General features: G+C 32.8%; 1 protein-coding gene and 1 long non-coding RNA gene across 2 annotated transcripts; one reads left to right on the forward strand and one right to left on the reverse strand.

Moving 5' to 3' along the window:
• Positions 1-280: 280 nt before the first annotated feature.
• LOC139429365 (uncharacterized) lies at positions 281-998 on the forward strand. Its single transcript, XR_011640012.1, has 2 exons — positions 281-632; positions 694-998. It is a non-coding gene; the product is annotated as an uncharacterized lncRNA (long non-coding RNA).
• A 1-nt stretch (position 999) lies between these two features.
• LOC139429349 (putative gustatory receptor 28b) lies at positions 1,000-17,309 on the reverse strand. The gene is made up of 2 exons (XM_071195035.1): positions 16,446-17,309; positions 1,000-1,281 (listed from the first exon to the last, which is right to left on the reverse strand). Exons 1-2 carry the CDS (start codon positions 17,307-17,309, stop codon positions 1,000-1,002), a joined length of 1,146 nt encoding a protein of 381 aa, XP_071051136.1.
• Positions 17,310-24,211: the final 6,902 nt, after the last annotated feature.

Below are 24,211 nucleotides of genomic sequence, written 5' to 3' on the forward strand. Positions count from 1 at the left end.
TGCTCGAACGTTATAGTCTCCTTACTTTCCTTATGACTTAAATAACTATTAATTTAATTAAAATAAATTAATCGCAAATTCTCCACCACTACTTATGACCACTTGTAAATTTCAACAAAGAGGTCATTGAACAAAATCACGAGAAAAATGAATCATTTTACCCTTCTTTTACAAACTCAATATTGACACTTTTAAAATTGTTCTTTATTATTTTTCTTTCACATATTAATTTCTCCATTATTTAGATTTTTACTACAACAATTTTATTTAGATTTTTTTACTACGTGATATAACAATAAAAGCAAACGTAATTGTGCATCTTGAGGAACACAACATGTTTTAAAATACGAGAACGGTGTGAATTCCTTTTGTAAACGCACACAAACACTTTTGTGGCCTTCCTATGCGATAGATGATAAAAAATCGTTTTCATAAAAAAAACCATTGACAGACTGAATGGTGCACGCGAGGCGCGTAAAGTAAACAAAAATGTGAAAATTTCATTAAAACGGCGTCCTTTTTGGTATAAATACGAACGAAGATCCCCGTATTTTCAACAGTTTACTTCCAAACGTTTCAATATAAAGGTTATTTCAAATAAATAAGTTTTGAAAATGTTTAAATATATTTTGGTAAGATTTAAATAAGTTTAATTTTACTTTTAAATTTAATAAGTAATAATTTTTTATTTAGATTTGTGTGATTTCAATCATTTTAATCGAATCTATAATATCTATTCCGATTACACACAATCACAATCAAAATAATGGTATTGAAGGGGATGTTTTTGGAAGGTTTAAAAGAGAAATTGTTGATAACCTAGATAGTTTTGAAGGCGATGGGGAATTATTAAGCGGTGCTGAAGCAAGAAGAAGCCCAATTGAATCGTATAGGGACTTATTAAACAACTTTAAGTTCCCCGTTTTACCTTAAAACTTACAACATTTCAATTATTAAATATTTATTATTTTTTTTAAATATAATTTTTTAAAACTAAATTTATTTGTTAAATTGTATTAAAACAACCACATAAGTTGACATGGAATTAATTAAAACGAAAAGCATTGAAAAATCAACCGTTAAAAATCCGGCGGCCGAAAATTTCGGACATCTCAAACAAGTTTCTTTCGCAAAGAAAACCATTTCCTCTCGGAATTGAAACGATTTATTCCATAAGTTATCTTCTGGTAAACTTTGAAGGATTTTATAACATAAAAGACCGGTTCTTCTTGATTCCTCGTGAGTGTTATCTGCTATTTTTGATAGAAAAACGCCGCTAAACTACAACAATAAATGATTGTGATTAAAATCTTTGAAATCATTAAAAAAGATTAAGTTGGTAGTATTAATTGGAGCGCGTTATACATCACTTGACTAAGCCAATCACGTTATACGATTTGAAGTTCGATTTGCATTATACGTGTAAGAACCGACTTAGATACGACACTTAGATACACCAAGAAATTCTACAATAGAAAGAATAGATGAGCCTACAATTTCGGGCTAGTGTCGATTTATAGATGTTAGTATAAAATTAAAATTAATATTCATTTTTATTTTCTTTTCGCCTGGGTAATTCAATTAAACAAATTTTGCACTTAAAGGTGAAATATGTTTATTGTTACTCTACCGGTTTCGTTCCTTTCGGAGCACCCTCAGGAGTTCCTAAAGTTATAAATTAATTGTTATTACAACATTTTCTATTATAATATAATTTTCTTAAACATTTTAACTTACGTTAATTCAGTTTTTGACAATCTAAACATGCTATGTAATATTTTGTTAAAGTAATTCACTATTAAAAATGTAAATATTACCTTTTATTATATTTTAGGTTATGTTGAAGCTGTCAATGGTATATTTTCTATTTTAATGTTGGTAATCTGTCAGATGTGATTGTCGTGTATTCAATTTAAATTTTCTTGTCTTGAATAGGTTGATTTTTAACAGGTTAAAATGAGGTATTATAACACAAATATAAACAATTCTACATGAAACACACTGAAAAATAAAATAGTATAGAAAGACCAGGTATTTTTAAGGTTCGGCAGGTTTTCGTGGAGGTGTATATGGTTGTTTCAGATAGGTATATAGTGGTCTTCTTGTAGGTATAATCTGTTCGTTTAGGCATGTTACATCTGGGCAGTTGTTGAGGAATTTATTAATTTCATAGTTTTCCATTATTTCGAAATAGTAACCTTTATTGATGTGATGAAGGATTCAGGAATTTTTATCTTCGTCAAAATCATGTTTTGAATTAAATGTTAAGTGATTTCCGAAGTTGGAGTTATTTTTGTGTTTATGTTCTCTTATTATTTTTCTAAGGCTTCTGCCTGTTTTTCCAATGAACGCTGCCTTTCAAGTGTACGCTGCCGACGAATCATATCACTATAACGCACATAAACTGGCTGCCTTTAGATCACACATACATAGAGCATACAATTTAAAAATGAACACAGATAAGCTTACCACCTAAATAAATACAATCAAATAACTTCTCAACTTCCTTTACATTTTTAATAGTGAATTACTTTAACAAAATATCACATAGCATGTTTAGATTTTCAAAAACTGAATTGACGTAAGTTAAAATGTTTTAGAAAATTATATTATGATAGAAAATGTTATTAACGTTATTAAAATGTTAATTTATAACTTTAAGAACTCCTGAGGATGCTTCGAAAGGAGTGAAACCGGTTGAGTAATAATAAACACATTTCACCTTTAAGTGCAAAATTTGTTTAATTAAATGAAATTAAAAGTTTATGTCTTTTATTATGATATACAGGGTGTATCTGAATGACTGCAACAAACTTCAAGGGGTGATTCTTTAGTGAATTTTAAGGGTACTTTCATATATGAACCATGGGCGACTTCGGCTCCCCTAAGGAGCTACACCCCTCCAAAAATGGCGGAAAATTTTGGTTTAATTTTTTTTTCTCGAAAACCATAAACGCTAGGAAAATGAAATTTAGGGAATATGTTTAACCCATAATAGGGCACGTTTTGATGCTATTTGTACTTTCAACCTACCCCCGTTCTTTTTATGCCTAGATTTTTTTTATGAAGATGATAAATATATTGGAAAAATTTCAGTTAGATAGGTAAAACTATTCTAAAACTTTTTTATCCCCCTTAAGTTCTTCGAAAATTTAATAATTTCTGACAAAAAAAATAATTAAGCAAACACTAACTGTGAAGCTGTAGGGTTGTTAATCGAAAGTTGGAATGAATTTTTAATGAAAAAACCTTAGTAGGCTTTGCAATCTTTGTCAGAAATATTTTTGACGTTTAAATGTCAGTGGTTTGTTTACTATTGTTATTATTTTATTTAAAATTTTGAGCGTAAATGCGATAGATCTTTATTCAAAAATTAATTTGAAAAACAATAATAATAATAGTAAGAAAAACATTGACATTTAAACGTCAAAAATATTTCTGATAAAGATTGGAAAGCCCACTAAGATTTTTTCATTAAAAATTCATTCCAACTTTTGATCGACAACCTTGTTGTTTAACGGACAGTGTTTGCTTTATCATTCTTTTTCTCTAAAATCTCATTTTTGGGAAAATTTTAGAGAGACAAAAAAGTTTTAGGATACTTTCATCTACCAATGTAAAATTTTTCTAATGTATTTATCATCTGCATACAAAAAATTTTAGCAAAAATGTAAAGGGGGGTTTAGTAGTTTAGAAGGGTACGATGAAAGTACAAATAGGGTCAAAACGTGCTCTATTATGAGTTAAACATATTCCCCAAATTTCATTTTCCTAGCGTTTATGGTTTTTGAGAAAAAAAAATTAAACCAAAAATTTCCGCCATTTTTGGAGGGGCGTAGCTCAACAGGGGGGCCGAAATCGCCCATGGTTCATATATGAAAGTACCCTTAAAATTCACTAAAGAATCACCCCTTGAAGTTTGTTGCAGTCATTCAGATACACCCTGTATATAGAATTTAAGTCTAACTAGTTTCGGCCCATGGCCATCTTCAGAGACTCTACAAATCGATTAACATCTCTCATCTTATCCATTTTACAAACGACAGTGGTAGCGCTAGTTAGCATAAGATATCACTATGTTGCACATCTTTATTGCACTAAAACTAGAACTAACACTAGAACTAACATAAGGCTTAGAACTGGAATCATTCGGATCTAGCGGTTTTGAGAGGCCTAGTGGTAATTTTAGTGGCAGTGGTAGGTAGCGCTAGTTAGCATAAGATATTACTATGCTGTATATTTTCATTGAACTAAAACTAGAACGAGAACTAGAAACATTCGGGTTTAGTCGTGTAAAGAACTTTCAGTTGTCAATGTCAACTTTAATTTTGTTATTATATTCGTAATCTTCATAAAATAACCTTTAAAGTGAATCCAAACTTGACGCATTTATCTCAAAAAACCAAAAAGTTCGAACTTTCAACTTTTAATTTTGACAAATTTGTCAACTTCATAAAAAATCCTTTAAAATACACCGTTGGACATAATTCACGAGCACACCTTATATAATCTGAACGCGTGAAGATAAATCCATGATATTTGAGGAGCACAAAGGTTTACTGAAGACGAGTTTATTCATCGAGTTTCGAGTTGTTCCGTCGCGACATTGTTGACTGAGCCGCTCTTCCAAGTGGAACAGTCCGTCGTTATGGAGACCGAAGTGGATGGAAAATACCGGTCGTTTTTAGTGTGGTGTGAGGAACCACATTGTTATCGTACTCTGTGCGCAATGGATGGGCGATCGCGTTACTTAAGCGAGTTTGAGCGAGGAATGTTTGAGAGTATGCACATTGAGGGTGTATCGTTCTGTGAAATTGCGCGTCGTCTCGAGCGATCGTTATCGGCACATTTTTTATTAATATTTAATATTATTATTAAATGACTTAATAAATTATTGATAGATGGCGCTCATATATTTTTCTTTTGAATTCAAATAAACATAGCAACATTTGTTTGTATTCAAAAAGTGTCACTTTAAAAATCCTGTAATAATATTAAATATTAATAAAAAATGTGAAATAATGCAATCTATTCCAACTTTTGTGTAAAACATATATAAATTAAATAGTTCAACAAATTTATTTGTTTCAAACATCAGAAATTTGTTTTTTTAATTTTTAGTTATAGTACCATAATTTACAGGAAACTGTAAATTTAATTTCGTCGATGACACTAGATGGAAATTTAAAAAAAAAGTTTATTTTTGGCTTTATTCTAAAACAATAAGAAATAGACCTATCGAACCCTATATTTTTGTAATCAGAAAAAAATAACGAATTTAATAAGCGAATAATCAGTGGTTGTTTCCATTTAAAAAAACGAAAATTGTGATGATATCTCAAAATCTAAAACCGAAAAAATTTTTTTGACTACGTCATCCAATTCTCTATAAAAAAGTGTCCATATAGTGTCTTAGTTATAATACTCCACCTATAATAATAACGAAGATAATTGCACTTGCTGGTTTTACGATATTTCCAATTTTGGCCTCTAGGGGAAAAACAAAAGACGATAGCGCTATGAGGTTTTCGGCATTAGCAGTTCCTCGAAAAACGAGATCATGACATGTAAGCTACTTTTTTTCTAACTCTTATAGTTTCCGAGTTAGCCTATTCGGACATCGAATTTGAACCGCCCTGTACAGGGTGTGCTCGTGAATTATTTCCAACAGTGTAAGTCCAAACTCGACATATTTAACTTTAATATTAACGGAAATACAATCACTTCCGGTTTGAAACGTCAACGTCAATTTTGACATATTTGTCATCTTCATTACAAAACCTTTAAAATGAGTACAAACACAACATATTTATCTTCAATATTAATGAAGTTATGCTCAACTTCCTGTTAAGAATGTCAACGTCAATTTTGACATTTGTAATCGTCGCAGATAGCAATTTAATTTTTAAACATTAATACCAACCTTAATTTTTTATTTTTTTTATTATGTTTGTTTTTGCGACAAATATTGACATTTTATAAAAATTAAAAATATGTCAAAATGCCATTGACATTTCAAACCGGAAGTTACTTATATCTCGAGTAATATTGGAATTAAACGTATCATATTTGTACGTACTCATTTTAAAGAATTTTTCACGAAGATTACAAATGTGTCAAAATTGATGTTGACATTCTTAACCGGAAGTTGACCATAACTTTATTAATATTGAAGATAAATATGTCGTGTTTGTACTCATTTTAAAGGATCTTTAATGAAGATTACAAATATGTCAAAATTGAGGTTGACATTTTAAACCTGAAGTTAGTTATCATATAATAGAAGTTTTATAACTGAATGAATCTAGTGTTAGTCACTTTTCCGCACTTCCTTTTTATTTTTAACGTGTTTTTTGAGTCATTTCACATTGCTTAAAAAAATCGTCGATTTTTAAGCCACATGATGATTCTTGAATTTTTCCCAAGTTTCTTAATATTTCTTTTGTTAAAAAGAAGCGTTCTTAAATTTTTACCTGTAAACTTGTAATACTTCGTCCTTAATTTCATTTTACAACTTGTTTGTAAAATAGATAAGATGAGAGATGTTAATCTATTTGTAGAGTTTCTGAAGATGGCCAAGGGCCGAAACTGGTTAGACATAAATTCTATATAAAATAAAAACCAGTTTAAAAGTACAAAATCAGACTTGGATTTTTTTTTCAAAAATTTTTACGCGAATCGTCATCATTTTGTCTCTAGTTTTAGTAATTAAATTTATGCCACGACTTACAGAAACATACTGTATAATCGTAAAACGTAATGAGTGACCAAGTGGTTTCTGAGCTTGTGATAGCTGTCATCAGTGTTCTGCGATAAAAATGGACGGGCAGCAAACAATTTTCAATAGTTTGAACCGGTGTATTCTGAGAAGTCTTATATTTTTCGAGAGATCAAAACGAAAATCCCGTTTTTCTCAACATTATTCATTTGTCGCTTAGTCAAGTGATGCATAACGTGGTCCAATTGTCAAACACAAAACTGAAGTAAGGTTTTAATAAATAGAAAATAACGATTTTTATTGTTGTTTGTATTTGTTTGATTCCTTTTTATCACCGTGTGTTTAATAAAAGTGGAGAGAAATAAATGTTGTATTTTAACGATAGTATTTATTGTTATTTTTTGGTTTCTACCGGTTTCGGCATGACGCCATCCTCAGGAAACCACGTTATATGATTTCTTTTCTATTACTAAACATAACAATCGGTTTCTCGCTTCTTTTCAAGTTAGATGTAATTGTTTAACGTTCAAATCACTAAAATTAATCTTTTATATAAACCCACGCTGTTTTTAGTGTTTGTGGGCAATTTTAGGCACGAAAAAACATTTTTGCGCCTAAAAGCGGTTTCCTTTGAGGCATTCCAACTGTTGATTACTTGTTTTAGGTGGCTTTTTTGTAGTCTACAACCGGTTGGGGTCCAATGAAGGGCGTTTTCGCTGCCTCTTTGGCCAGCTTGTCCGCCTTCTCATTGCCCTCAATCTCTCTGTGCCCTAGAATCTACCATAGAGTAACATCATTGCCCCTAGCGAGTTCTCTCAGGTTGCTGGTAACTCTGATCAGTGCGGAGTCACACATGTAGGCCTGAATTGCCTTTAGGGCAGTCCGACTGTCTGTGAAAATGTTTATGGATGCACCTTCCTGTCCCTTTTGTAGTTTCAGAGCAGTATAGAACATTATAGTAAGAACTTTTGTTTGAAAAATGGCTATGTCCGAGCTGAGGGGCAATTTAATGCGGCTATTTGGTCTACTAATGCCCATGCCTACTCCGGATGCAACTGTCTTTGAAGCATAGGTGTACTACGCAAGAGCTCCTCTTTTAAGTTGAGGCTCACCCTTCGTCCAATCATCCCTGCTTCTAAATATAACCTTATACGACTGGCCCAAGTTATATTCTGTCGGTATTTTATCCAATCAAAGTCTGTTTTAATTTTTTCTGTTTAATCAAGTGATTTACACGTGGGGCCTTAAGGATGTCAAGGTGTTCTCTGAAGTTACCCTACATCAGCTTGAGTGAAGAGCATGTTTTCAGTGATAAGGCACTTAAAGCTGCCTCCTTTTGTATATACAGGATGGTCCATTTAACGTGAGACAAGCGATTATCTCGAAAACGGTTCATTTTATTTAAAAATGAACCAAATGAAAGTTGTTCTGTGCGAAGGGGGAACCATATGACAATAACATTTTTTGACCTTGACCTTATTCTCAAGGTCATATGAAGGTCGCGACCTACCTTTTTAAATGGCACAATATGTTTTTGATTGCAAAATCTGAATCTGTGGATAAAAGTAATAGTTATTTATTGTGTAAGTGTTTTAGACAGCATTTTATTCACGCAAGAATGTTTAATTTTCTTAAGTGAATAAAATGCATCTAAAACACGCATGTAATACAACCTTTTATCCACAATCACATTCATTTAGAATCAGAATTGCCAAAATTTCATCTGATGTTATCAAAAAATGATTTGACATTTCACTCTGACAGCGGCTGTCATCTCAAAAATCATTGCAATTAACTAAAAAACATTGCGAAGTGTTGAATTGTTGCTATTTATTTTCGATTGTTTATCGACTCCATTTGTAACATATTTGTAAAAGTGTGAAAGTTGTAAAGGTTGTAAAGGTAAGGTTGGTGAAAAATGGAAGAAAGTGATTATGTTATATAAGATAATTCTTGAGAAAGCTGAAGAAGCAACTGTCCAATATTATATATTGCCTACAAAGTCCAGAGAACATTACGAAAAAGTATTTTCCCAGTTTAATGAATGGAAAGAAAAACGGGGGGTAATAACAATAAATGAGGAAATCTTGCTATCGTATTTCTTAAATTTGAAGAACAGGTATGCAATTTCATCCATGTGGACGAAGTATTCGATGCTGAAAGCCGCTATGAAGGTCTAAAAACATAGACATAGGAAAATATAGTAAGCTCATGGCCTATTTGAAGAATCAGTCAAGAGGATACAAGACGAAGAAATCTGCAGTATTGGAAAGAACACACGTCGAAGAGTTTTTGACAAGGGCTTGCGATAAAGAATATTTGATGATCAGGTAATCTCTCTTAAACTTTTGGATATTATATATAATAAATTTTGAAATATATTAGGTTGCACTAATAATGGGAGTGTCTGGTGCTTGTCGATGCTAATCACAAATGTACTTCACAACCTGTTAGAATTAACACTTTGTAGAAAGTTCCTTCAACAGTTGCTTCGTTTTTGAATCTGGAAAATGCAAAAGCTTATAGCGGCCATTGTATGAGGGGCACTTCAACAACTTTTCTGGCCAATAAAGGTACCGACCTTACAATAATTACACGACATGGTGGGTGGAGGAGCTCTGGCATAGCAGAAACTTATATCGAGGATTCTATATCGGCGGTTTAAGATGCAACTGGCTTAACTCCAAAATCGAAAATTATTCACGAAATACAAAAAAAACTCGGAAAGTACAAGTATACACGTGATCAAATTAAAATGTCATTTTGAGATAAAAGTGGAGTTAGGTCGTTTGCATCTTAAGCCGACGATATGTAATAAACTTGATATGGCAAGAAAAATCCAAGGTTCTACTGGTACTAGTCGTTTCTTATTAGAGGAAACGTCCATTGTTTCTACAGATTTTTCAAAAACTTCGACAGGCACAATGCGTTCTGGAAGCGATGACAATTACAAGCTATTAATATAAATGTTAAATGTTAATATAAATAATAAATAGGATGTGATTGATTTAAGATTGCATTTTTCATTATTCCACTAGTGGAATAATAGTATATTATTCAACAAGCGTATAATGGCGGCTGTTACCCACGCAGATGAAGTATAATATTGTAATCTGAGTGGGTAATATCCATTATACGCAAGTTGAATACTATACTTTATCTACAACTATTCCATTTTGAAAAAAAAAATCAAAAAAGGAACAAAAATAAACTTGATAGACATTTCAGACATAACCTCAATATAAGAAAGCTGTCACTTCTGCAAATATTTTATTTGTCCACGACTACCTTATAATATATACCTTATGAATGAGTTTTCTAAAACAAAAGGGTAGTCATTTTTCACGGAGTGAATAATAATCATTATTCACGAGTAGCCATCTTGACCAGACTAATAATAATTATTTGAAACGTCAAAATTTCAAAAAACGTCAATTTAATTCAACTTTTTAGGACTTTCTAAAGGTTTGACATTAAAAAAACCTAAACAAATTCTTTTTTCTTCAAACGTCATTAAATGACAACTTTGTGGTCGTGTTTACTCGCGGTAGAAGTAAGTCATTGTTGCATAACGACGGTTGGTAAGATCAACATAGCAAAAAAGTACTTCAGCGTTATGGCGCTAAAGTAAATTTCACTTTAGCGCCATAGCGCTGAAGCACATGTCACTTTAGCGCCGTATTGGAAAATAAGTTAATTGTCATTTTATTAAATTTATTAAAATTTATATTGCAATTATTTGCAACGTTTGAAGAAAAAATACTATGTTTTATTCGGAAGAGAAGCAGATTCGTTTGTGGCTGGTCCGTCATTGCCGGACTCACTTCGTTCGTCCGGCAAACTGTCGGACACGCCACAATTTTAACGGCTCATCTATCATTAGCGACTCACTGCGTTCGTCGCTAAGCGACAGACCACGCCATAAAAAGCACTGCTTCTCTTCCATATAAAACAATATACTATTTTTCGTATGATTTAAGCATAAATTAATTAATTTTCATAAAGAAAACGACGTTATAAAATTGACATATAATTTTGACAAATTGTTGTGAAGTTGGTTACAGTTAGTAACATTGAATTTGTATCACAGTGACGTTTAACATCTATTCAAAAATTTATTTAAAAAATTAATTTATGGAATCAATTTCAATAGTCGTGGACAAAGTATAGTATTCTACTCGCATATAATGAGCTATTATTCACTCAGGTTAATTATGCCACTCGCTACGCTCGTGACATAAACTTAACCTTCGTGAATAATAGCCCTCATTATATGCTCATATAATAATATACTACTTTTGATTAGTAGGCCGTGTCAGAACTGTGGAATAATGGCTTCATTATTCAACACTTTATCAGTCATGAGTAATGTGTGTCATTACCCGTCAAAAATCAAATGTATAACGAATAGATAATTCAATAGTTGTAGATAAAGTAACTTTATTCCACTAGTGGATAAAGTGGTACTTTATATGGTTCATAAGTGTGAATAAAACTTCAATTATAAGGTGATTGTGGATAAAATAATTTAAAAAAAAGAAAAAAATTACCGTGTGTTACATTAACCGACCAAGGTCGTTGATGTTCTACTTCACGCAACCATCTCGGATTTTCAACGCTCCAATAGTACATGTTACGTCTATTGACTTGTCCTTTATTTGTGAAAGTAGACTCATCGGAGAATAGCACGTTACCAAAGACGTTGACGTCCAACCGCCTTCGTACTTGTGCCCATTGACAAAATATTAATCGATTTTCAAAATCACCTCCATAAAGCTGTTGATGCAATGAAATGTGGTATGGATGATACTTGTTGCGCTGTAATATTCTTAAAAAGCTGGTCTTGGATATTGCGGCGTCAATTGCAAGTCGTTGAGTGCTAACTTGAGAATTTACCTCAACGCTAGCTAATACCGCAATTTCTTTTTCTTCCGTAGTTACAGTTGCTTGCCGAGTTCTTTTTCTTGATTCCACATTTCCAGTGTTAGTGAAATCATTCACAACTCTGTAAAATGTACTTCTCGAAAGCGTATTTCAATCAGAAAAACGTTCTCAATACAAAGCTATACTATCAGCAACTTTTCTGCCACGTTCTCCATAACTAAAAATCATTTCGACTTTTTCTGCCACACTTAGAGTATCCATGATTTAATGACTTACAAGGGAAGTATCAGAACTGTCCCTCACCGATTTTGTTCAAGTTTGGTACAGCGATAGCATAGCCAAAAATAAGGTTTACGTATTTTTTTATACGTGCTAATAAAGCCCCTGGCGCAAGTTATAAGGGTTGCAAATCGGGGCGAAATATATATATTCGCTTATAGGCTGAAAACGAAAACAGCTATCGAAATGTGGTAAATGTAAACTGATATTCATTTTCAAAGAGCTTTCCATTGATATATCACACATATATTTGAGGGCTTCAGGGGGTAAACTACCCCTAGATTATTGGAATATTTTAAAAACTACCCTGTCGATTTTGGCGATATTATGTATCCTTATAGCACGTTTAAAAATATTAATGACGTGTTTTTTCTTATTTCCCTCTGACCATCCCCTGCAAAGTTACGGGGTATGATAGATAACCCCTTTCCTTAAGAATAATGTGATAAACTGTTACACTTTTGAACAATATTTTGAAGAAAACCATTAATTAGGTGTAAATTAAGATTTACGCAGTAAAATAAACCCTATACGACATTAAGGGGTGGCTTGGGTTAACTACCCTAACCACCCCATAAATATTTTTTTTGCGAAAATTGTTTGTCGATTTTGATGCAATTTACCACGATGATTTTTTTATAGGTTAGGTAGTACTATTGTAAGAACTTATAAGGGTTAGAAGTTTGGGGTTGAAAATATGTTTTCGCTAATAACTTTCATACTCCTACAGAAAAGCTTTTTTATCCTTACTCTATTTAAATAACACAAAAGTTAGGGTAATTATATAAATATTTATTAATATTGAGTTAAAAAGTAACTGACGTGTACAAATATTAGCTACAGATTTTGTCAAAAAAGCAAAAGAACAAATCCAAATATACGGACCTGAGAATACCTATAACTGATCAGAGTGGTTTTAATTTGTAATTCCATTCAGGAAGAACCTTAACCGATTTAGGGGTTAAAACCGTGGAAAGTGTGGTCCAGTCGGTGTCATCGACAACACATAGGTACACAATTCAACCCATCATATCTGCAAATGGAAAGCTACTTTCTCCTCTTTTCATTGTTTTAAAAGAATCCTCTGGTACGTTTGGATTGAGGGTAATAAATGCAATGTTCAAAGCAGATAACATATTCGTTTTGGCATCAAAGTCTGGTAAACTGACTTCTGCTCATATGAAAAATTGGCTACAAAATGTTTATTTCCCAAACACCGGACCTAAATCATTACTATTACTGGATTCTTGGAGTGGTCACTGCTCTGAAATTATTAGTGAAGTAACTCCATCGGATGTTAAGTTTAAATATTTGTCTATACCTACAGGGACAACAGGTCAAATTCAACCCCTGGATGTATTTGGTTTTAGTATATGAAAAAATTTCATTAGAAGATTTTCTGATCAAGCTATTCTCTACCAGTACGATGTCAATTTGCATCAGCGAGATAATATTTTAAAATTGCAATCCTTAACGCTAAAACTAGTTGTCTTTCCCACGATTTATTAATGTTTCTAAATACGCCTGATTTACATCTAGATATATAGAGGAGAGACCAGAACAGTTTGAAAATCCCGTGGAGGTTTGCTTTTCCAATAAAAAATCTACGTGCGATATCTGTGGAGATATAGCTGTTATAACTTGTGCATGGTGTAAACAATCTTTGTGTTTAAAACATTTTTTCCATGATTTTCATTATTGCCAACATATATTGAATAAAAAAAGTAAAAAGAAATTAAATTAATAATGTAGAATACAATTTGTGATAGTCAACCATTCTTTTTAACTCATTATTAATAAATATTTATATAATTATCCTAACTTTTGTGTTATTTAAATAGAATAAGGATAAAGAACATTTTTCTGTAGGAGTATGAAAGTTATTAGCGAAAATATATTTTCTACCCCAAATTTCTAACCCTTGTAAGTTCTTACAATAGTACTACCTTACGTATAGAAAAAACATCATGGGAAATTGCACCAAAATCGACAAACAATTTTCGCAACAAAAAATAATTTTTGGGGAGGTTAGGGTTGTTAACCCCAGCCGCCCTTTAATGTCGTATAGGGTTTATTTTACTGCGTAAATCTTAATTTACAACAAATTTATGGTTTTCTTCAAAATATCGTTCAAAAGTGTTACAGTTTATCACATTATTTTTAAGCAAAGGGGTTATGTATCATACCCCGTAATTTTGCAGGGGATGGTCAAAGGCAAATAAGAAAAAACACGTCATTAATATTTTTAAACGTATTATAAGGACACATAATATCGCCAAAATCGACAGGGTAGTTTTTAAAATATTCCAAAAATCTAGGGGTAGTTTACCACCTGAAGCCCTCAGATATATGTGTGATATATCAATTGAAAGCTCTTTAAAAATGAATATTAGTTTACATTTACCACACTTCGATAGCTATTTTCGTTTTCAGCCTATAAGCGAATATATATATTTCGCCCCGATTTCCAACCCTTATAACTCGCCCCAGGGGCTTTATTAGCACGTATAAAAAAATACGTAAACCTTATTTTTGGCCATACTATCCCTGTACCAAATTTCAACAAAATCGGTGAGGGACAGTTCTGATACTTCCCTTGTTAGTTTAAACACTTTGCCTTAATGTAAAACGATGGAATAAATTCAGAATTTGTTACCAAGCAGTTTTTATGCAAATTTAGTTTTACCTGTTACATTTTAAAACTCTTGTTTTTTATGCGTTATTCTATTATCAAATTGACAAAGGCGGAGAAATGTCAGAACCTTTTAGACCTCTTTCCAAAAGTATTTCCGACGAGCCAGGTCACCCGACGTACCTCTTCTGGATATTTTTTGTTGAGCATTCTTAAACAGTATTCTAAGAATTAGAAGTAAAGACAATGTATAGAAGCGGGTAGGAAAATGTTTAAAAATTCATAAATCTTATTTGTTCTTGCTAGATTATAAACGTTAGTTAATTGTTTTTGAAGAAGTTTCAATTTTTTCAAGACGGTAAAATTTTTTTATTTTTTTTTTAATTACTTTACTTTTATCCATAGATTCAGACTTTACAATAAAATATATAGGGCGCCATTTAAAAAAATTGGTCGTGACCTTCATATAACCTTGAAAATAAGGTCAAGGTCAAAAAATGTTATCGTCATATGAATTCCCCCTTCGCACAGAACAACTTTCATTTGATTCATTTTTATGTAAAATGAACTGTTTTCGAGATAATCGCTTATCTCACGTTAAATGAACCAACCTGTATAAATGAAGTGGTGTAAGATCCAATAGGGCTTCAAGAACAACCATCGCATAAGGTCTCATTGTACCCATTATATTAAGACATGGTAACTGCTGGATTTGTGCCAGCTGTTGTGGTGCTGTCTTATGATTTGTTTTTGGCCACCAAACCAGTGAGACATAGGCGACCATGAGCCTCATTATTGCTACGTAGGCCCAATAAGCCATTCGTGGTTTAAGACTCCAGTTCCTTCCGAGGAGCCTGCGGCAGATCTGGTTAGCCATCATCGCCTTTTTCCTCACCTTGTCTTTGTGGGAGTTCCAGTTTAATTTACTGTCTAATATTACCCCTAGGTATTTAACTTCTGCTTTGAGGCTCAATTGTAGCTTCCTTGAGGCTTTCTGCATTAGTTGAGTTATGATTGTGTCATATTTACCTTGAATTGTAATTACCAGGTCATCAGCTTACCTCTGAATCATGAATCCATTTTTTGTTAAGGTGTCATCAACTCATTAACTACCAGGCACCATAGGAGAGGTGAGAGCACTCCCTTGGGGGCATCCTCATACCGCTTTAATAGCCAACGACTCGCCTCCCAGACTGGCTGTGATCTGCCGACTTTTCAACATGGCTATACACCATTTGATTGTTGACGGATGTATATCTTTTACATTTAGAGCATTCTCTATGGATTGGTAGGAGGTGTTATCAAAACCACCCTCTATGAAAGCACATACGGCTATCTGTTTGGTTGCAAATGTCTCCTCTAAAGTGCTAGTCATAGCATGGAGAGCAGTAATTGTTGATTTTGCTTTCTGGTAAGCATGTTGACGCGGATGGAGTGGATTAGTGACAAGCACTCCATTCCTAAAGAATTGATCAATTACCTTTTCCATCCCTTTGAGGAGAAATGAAGTTAGGTTAATTGGTATGTATGCCTTGGGATCGGTGTTTGAACGTCTACCACCTCTAGGATGAAGACCACCTTGTTGTTAGTTAATAGAAAAGTTAATAAATACTTAATTTTTTAAAACTTCCGATTTAAATTGGAGTTTAAGATTTTAAAGCTGTCAATCATCGCGTCATACACCAAAATAATGTGAAGTTAGCTACCTTATTATTTATTGATAAATAATAAGGATATATTTACCTTTATTATTTTAATTTATTTTTAAATATATAAAAATTATCCTATTTTAATCAAAAATGAACCAAATAATCTTGAAATTAGTTTGTAATAATAAAACTAATTAATTGATTCAAGTTGAGATTAAAATTAATAGATGGCGCTTTAGTTACTTGACGTTTGATTTGACATTTCATTTATTAACATACTCACCAAAATAAAAAATAAATATCTAGCGAAAACAGCAAAATACGCATCGTCTAAACCATGTGTTGAAGATACAAGGAAATTATTGATTGGGACTAAAAGCCCCAACAAAGAATTGATAAAAATTAAAAGAATTTGCCATCCGAAAACTCGATTAAATAAATCGATGGTTTCAGTTAAGATTGTGTAAGTTTCAATCCAAGTTTTAACCGAATACATTTGTGTTGGTTTTTTGTTAATATTAAAATCTTCGATGCAATTCTTTAAATGACCATTTAATATCTTAAATTTACTCTCGATGCAAAATAAGAAATACAACATCATTAAAGTTGTGGTAAAACAAATTGCATTTTCTAAGAAATCGCATAAAACCCACAAGAAAAAGTACCAAGTTTTGGGTAATCTCGTTAAGATCGCTGATGATAAACCCAATCCAAATACAAAACCAAAATAAATAATTATCTCAATAAAAATCCTCTTCTTATTTATCCCAGCGATTTTCGTTTTCATTAAAACATCCAATTTTCTGAGATTTTTCGAAATTTTATATAAATTTTTCGGATTTAAAAATGAATTTTGAAACACTCCCATTAAACATTGTAAACAAGTACAAACTTGTTTTAACTCGTTCATGATCTGTATCGTTGATGAAGAAGTTAAGCTGTGAGAAGATCCAATTTTAAAGCTTGATTCATTAAGAATTAATAAAACCATAAAAAATGCGTATAATTTATATTTTTTTGAGTTAAAATATTTCTTTGTTAAAATACATGGAGGGTGTTGTCCCAAAAGAATTCCCATTTCTAATAAAGGTATCATAAAAGATACTTGAAACGTATCGAAATAACGTTTAAACCTTTTAATAAACATTTTCGTACTAAAAAGGTTTTATGGGCACGATTAAAAAGTCGTTCAAACCGTATCATAATTATATAAGTTTTTATTTGAACTTTTGACGTGGATATCATGTGATATTTTTTGGGTAATTTTCCATTTTCAATCGATTCGTAAATTACGCACGCAATATCTGTTTATTTGTGCATAGAAAAAGGATGTGATAAATGTTTAAACAATTACTTAAAGTTATTTTTTGAAACGTTAGAAAAAGTTTTATTCCATTTATTTTTAGAGAAAACCTTTCTTTGCGCAATGTTATTTATTTAACGCAATATGTGTTAATGATTGTTAATTAATTGTTATGATCAATGGGAATTTTTATTTTTAGACTTCCTGGATTTAGTAGGAAGTAGATTCTTAGATCTTAGCCGTGCGTTAAAAAAAAGACGATTAAACCCTAATATTTCTAGTTTTAGATTTAGTGTTAGTTTTAGTGCCAGTATTAGTTCTAGTTTTTTTCAACAAAATTATACAACGCTCACCTAACACTAAACCTAGAACTATATAGAATGTTCAACCAAACCTAGTAAGTCTGAAGACGCACGGCTAAACTCGAAACATTCTATTTCTAAGTCTAGTGTTAGTTCTAGTTTTAATTGTGATTCTGCGCTAGGTTGTTGAACTAAAACTAGAACTAAGACTAAATCTAGTACAAAAAATATTTGGGTTTAGCCACACGTCTTTTAAGACGGCTACACCCAAATGTTTCTAGCTTTAGGTTTAATGTTGTGCTTTTAGTTGTTATTCAGTTCCAGGTTGTTGTATATTTCTATTAAACTGAAACTATTACTAACACTAGACCTAGAACTACAAACAGTCTAGTTCTAGAAACTTGCTAGTTCTTGGTTCACTGTTAGTTCTTGTTTCAATCGTTATTTAGCGCTAGCTTGTTGTATATCTTTATTGAACTAAAACAAGAACTAACACAAGACCTATAACTAGAAACATTCAGGTTTAGTCGTCTTAAGAAACGCACGGTTTGAATTTTCTTTTGCCAAATAATGGCAAAAGATCATGAAGTCCATGTACTCGAAACATTCGAGCCAAAATTGCGGTTTGCCAGCTTATCACTGCATGTTACCGCTTGTTTACAAAATGTTGCACGTGTAATAATGCCTTCGGAATTGCAAAAATACGAGTGAGAAGGGCTTTCGACTCTTCAGAGTACCACGAGAAAAAAAGAAGAATGGTCAGTCGTTTGTGAGGTCAGTTTATTGTTAATAAAAAATCAAAAAGCTTGATGAAATCGTCGTGTAGAAAAACCAATAGTGGAAAACAACCCATCAAGTAAATTGGAGTAAAATGAAATTGTGAAGGACAACTTTGTTGTTAATAGATGTTTTTATAAATTATGGATTGAAAAAGCAGAAAAAGGAATACATAGTGAGAGGCAAAAAAGTGAAAAAGTTTGAAAAAGTTAACTTGTTTCCTCTAATATTTCTATCACTAGTAGGTATTTTCTCAATAAACTGTTTAATCTTTTATGTTGTATCAATAAATAACCCCTTATTAATGTTTTAAATTTGCCGCTTGACTATGGAGCCAAAATGGCGGCAAATTGCGGTACTTTAGTAATCTAGGAACTTTAGTTTTAGTTGTCATTCAGCGCCAGGTGTGTAGTATATCTCAATTGAACTAAAACTAGAACTAACACTAGAACTAAAAACATTCCGATTTAGCCGTACGTCTTTTAAGACGGCTAAACCCGAATGCTTCTAGTTCTAGGTCTCGTGTTAGTTCGAATGCTAGTGCTAGTTCTAGTTTTAGTGTTAGTCTAGTCCTAATAATAAAAGATGACAAAACCGTCAAAAAGTTCCTTGTTCCTATTATCAATAATTGTAACCAACAATATGTCTCGACAATTTGATAGATTATACAAATACATAGGAGTCACTCCACTGAATTCCTTTCAGATTCGAATCTGAATCTAACTTCAACCACATAGGAGTGACACACATACAATGATACAATAAAGTCTACATACACTCCACAAAATGATAATATCTCAGCTTCCGAACTGTAATTCAGTGAAGTATTGAATGAAAATTTTTGAATTCAATGAATCAACTAAACTAGCTCTAATTTCTGGTGAAATACTCTGCCATTCCCGTAATCGTTAAAGAAGGTCCCATACGTGCTCTATGGGGTTGAGGTCGGGTGACTCGGTGGTGAGTGTAGCTCTTTAGGGACATTATACAGGGTGTTTCTGTAAGTCGTGGTACTAGGACACTAGGTTAATATCGATATGATATAATCGCGCAATAATCGTTAAATTTATAAACTACAAAACTAAACAAAGGATTTTTTCAAAAAAGAAGTCATTAAAAAATTCCGGCGTTACCATTGCTGAAGATCTGACCAGTTATCGAGCTTCGCAGCTAAGGAAACTAAGGGAAGAACTCGGAAAAAATGCGGTTTGGAGTCGAGATGGTTCAATCTATATTTTGGAATCGAATGGCGTAAGGAAGAGAATAATTTATTAAGGCGTTTATCTTTCTTCTTTTTTGTTTCGGGTTTCTTTTATACCATTAATTTTTTTGCCTTGCTTACTTTAATTTAGTTTATTGTTATATGCATATTCTTTTATTTTATGTGTATTTTTTTTTCTGTCTTTTCCGCTTCCGCTTATGTACAACTTATAACTCTCTATAATACAAAAAGGAGAAAAACTTTTTTTTTCTTTTGAGTTGTTTTTGATTGTCGACGGATAGTAACCGTTTAGGAAAATTTCTAAATGTTTAAAGTATCGCACCTGAATATTCGTTCTTTGGCGAATAAGGTGGATGACGTGCTGTCTTTGACGCGATTGAATAGATTTGATATTTTTGGCTTAAGCGAAACCTGGTTGAGTTCAGCAGTTGAAGACTCGTTGATCGAAATACGCGGTTATAAGTTTGTTCGAAGGGATCGTGGCGCCAGGGGTGGGGGTGTGGCGTTCTATATTCGTGACAATATCAAACACAAAGTTTTGCCTACGCAGTGTTTCACTTTTTTGGAGCAATTGTGGTTGCAGATTCGAATTGATTTTGGTACTTTTATGGTAGGTATATGCTATCGACCTCCTAACACTGACACCCGGATGTTCATATCGACTTTGAATGAAACCCTAGCGGATATGTTTTTATTGGGTGATGGTTTAATATTGGTGGGTGATTGTAATTTGAACTTACTAATAAATGACAGTAATGTTCTCGCGTTCAATGCAATTTTACATAGTTATGATATGATTCAAATAGTTGATAAACCGACAAGAATAGGTCATAATTCCACGCTCCTCGATATCATTGCTGTTTCTGAGTGTGTTTCGATCATGGATTCACAGGTGATTGATGTTCACGAACTTTCGGATCACTGCCTGACGTTTTGTGAATTAAAATTGAAGGCTGAGGTGCAACTCACGGGCTGAACGACACTGGCTGAGGAAGCCAGTGTCGTTTCGTTCGTATAGACTCTTCGACTATGAATTATTTTCTCGGGATTTAGCCAACATTGATTGGCATTTAATATTTCACATGGATAGTGTGGATGATATGGTCGATTTCTTGAGCTGTAATATCTCCAATCTTTTCGATATACATGCGCCAATTTGTACAATTATTCCTAGACAGTCTAGTCCGTGGATTACCAATAATGTAAAATTGATGATGTCGTTGCGTGACAAAGCTTTAAATAAATTTAAACGCACTAATCATGTAGCTCACTGGGACTATTATAAGCAATTGCGGAATTATACGACTAATGCAATTAAGTGTGAAAAAAGAGCTGCGCAAGTTGAATATTTACAATAAAAAAAACCCTGCCTACCGACGAGTCTGAGAGATGTTGAAGCTTTGAATGGGTACTTTTCTTCGATTTCGGGACGATCTGCGGAGGTCGACCCGGACGTGCACAACTTTTATGCTAATAATGTCAGACCTGGTGTGAAAAATTTCTTTTTCCAGAAAGTAAATGAATCTAAGATCAATATTATCTTGATGAGGATGTCGAGTCAAGTGGTGGGGATTGATGGTATAAGCCTTAGGATGTTGGATTTCTGTTGTCCACACATAACTCCCTACCTCCTGCATGTAATTAACTTTTGTTTAGAGTTTGGTGTCTTTCCTGAGAAATGGAAATCTGCCAAACTTGTTCCTATACCTAAGTCATCGACTGCTTCTTCCTTCTCGGATGTGAGGCCAATTAGTATCTTAAGTACTTTGTCGGGAATTTTGGAAAGGGTCGTGGCGGAACAAATACGTGAGCACTTGGAACGGTTTCATATTCTGCCCTCCATCCAATCAAGATTTAGGCCTGGGTATAGTTGTGCAACCGCACTTTCGACAATTATTGATGATGTTATGTCTGCAACGGACAATGGCGCAGCTACTGTTTTGGTTTTACTTGACTTCTCTAAAACGTTTGACACTATTAATCATCAACTTCTCTTAGCAATTCTTCATTATATTGGGTTCAATAATACAGCCTTAAATTTTTTTAATAATTATCTGTGCGGGAGAAGTCAGTATGTGGTTACTGATAATATCACGAAAGTTATCCATATTCACCAAAATAGTTAATTGAATTAAAATTTCTCTTAATATACTGTTTGATGTTGTTTTATTTTAATTGTCCTAATCGATTTCGACTACTTGGTCGTCCTCAGAAGACGTCTACATAACGTACAATTAAATTAAAATTAAATAGAATACAATAATATTATTGTCAACATCAAACAGTGTATTAAGAGAAATTTTAATTCAATTAGTTATTGATAATGATGTGTCGGATCCTGCCGTATTGAGGTCTGGTGTGCCGCAGGCTCTACATTGGGTCCCCTTTTGTTCACTATCTATACGTCTCAAATGTCGATCTTTGACCGCTTTTGCTCAAAATTTCATATCTATGCGGATGACACACAACTTTACCACAGCTTTAGCTCATATAATGTGCTAGAGTCTGTTGCAGATGTAAACAATGATCTAGATAAATTCTTAAATATTACTAAGAAACATGGTCTTTTGTTAAATGGAAATAAATCGGTCTATATGGTATTCGGGGGTAGGGAATCCAAAGCGCTTGTCAGCAATATGGCCCATATCTTTATAGATGGAATTGAATTGGAGAGGAAGGTCTGTGTCAAGGAAGATTTCCAGGAAGACCAGGACGCCATAATTTGGCTTACTGATGGAAATACCCTTTGGCAAACTCAATTACTTAGTTATTTTAATGTATATTGTAGTATTCTTTTATGCCAATAAACTATTATTATTATTATTATTATATGTGAGCATTTTTCAAAAAACCCTAATTATTTCTCAAACTATTAATGTTAGGCATAGGACATATCGAGTATAAAAGATGTAAAATGAGAGGATCTTGGTCTTTACATTGACGACAGCTTAAGGTTTACACGTAACACAAGTGAACTGATTAGGCGTGCTTACGCAAAATTGAAAATGCTGTTGCTCATAGGCAAGTCTTGAACGCCGATATTAAAAAGAATCTTTGCGAGTCTGTAATTTTATCCAATTTTACATACTGTGACACAATTTACGGCCACTGCCTGTTGACTGATGACGCGACGTATTCAGGTAGTTCAGAATTCTTGTATTCGTTTTATATTTGGTATACGCCGACGTCAGAGAGTATCGTATAAGCTAGGGGAGTTGAAGTGGCTGAGTATGTCAAGTCGTCGTCAATTACATTTTGGTTGTTTTCTTTATAAAGTTGTGTCAAGTAAGCTACCACCTTACCTCACCAACAAAATTACTTACAGAACGGACATTCATAATATATTAATGTACGGCGTAAGGACCTCATAGACATTCCTCGACACCGTACCCAATTGTTCAAGAGGTCTTTTAGTTATAACGCGGCATGTATTTTGAATAAGTACAGTCTGCTTTTTGTTCAACCATCGTTTCGCACTTTTAAAGAGTCTCTGCGTCTTAAATTGCTTAATGACTAGCGCGTCGCTCTACCTTCAACTCGAATTAGTGTATATATATATTTTTTCTTTTTAGTTTGTTAAATAATTTGTTAATAGTTTGTTTAGGCTCTTCATTTTTTACATTTTTTTCGTTTTTTACTTATCGGCCACGATAATTGTTTCAGATAGAATTTAATTTTGATTTGTTATTACTTTATTGTGTTTTTTTTATATATTTCTTTTTTTTTGTGTATGGGATTTCCAGGAAGTCCAGGACGCCATAATTTGGCTTACTGATGGAAATACCCTTTGGCAAACTCTATTACTTAGTTATTTTAATGTATATTGTAGTATTCTTTTATGCCAATAAACTATTATTATTATTATTATTGTTATATGTGAACATTTTTCAAAAAACCCTAATTATTTCTCAAACTATTAATGTTAGGCATAGGACATATCGAGTATAAAAGATGTAAAATGAGACGCCGAAGACGACTAAGTAATAAAATATGGGGGGTGCCATTTAAAAAAATGAAGTTATGGTGCTTCGAAATTTCGAAAAGTTAACGTGTCATAGTAAAGTGAACAAACGATCTAGACAGCCGTTCTCGGCACCAAAACATACTCCATAATGTTGTTTAAGCATGTTCTGAATCCTAAATTGATATCTCAAAAAACCAGTGTTCTATGATTTTTTGAACAAATGTCCGCTGGAGCAGATTTTTCTAGAAAAATTCGAATAACTCGAGAACCGCCGAATCAAATTGCAAAAAGTAAAGTTATTTATAAACCTTGAAAACAGACAAATCCAAATATGTAAAAATATACAGGGTGTTCCATTTAAAAAAATAAAGTAGGTGGCGACTTCCGGTATAACCGGAAGTGCTAAAAATCTGAAAATATTTTAGACGAAGAGAACGTAATTGATAATACTTAAGTCTGAATTCTCAAATTTTTATTTTGG

This window comes from Onthophagus taurus, chromosome 3, assembly GCF_036711975.1.
Source record: "Onthophagus taurus isolate NC chromosome 3, IU_Otau_3.0, whole genome shotgun sequence".
Classification (NCBI taxonomy): Eukaryota; Metazoa; Arthropoda; class Insecta; order Coleoptera; family Scarabaeidae; genus Onthophagus; species Onthophagus taurus.

Excerpts from the sequence above, each read along its gene's own strand:
- LOC139429349 (XM_071195035.1), bottom strand. The coding sequence starts at position 17,309 with ATGTTTATTAAAAGGTTTAAACGTTATTTCGATACGTTTCAAGTATCT. Across the intron at positions 1,282-16,445 it reads GATATTTATTTTTTATTTTG|TTTAGCGGCGTTTTTCTATC; the intron begins GTGAGTATGTTA and ends TTATTGTTGTAG.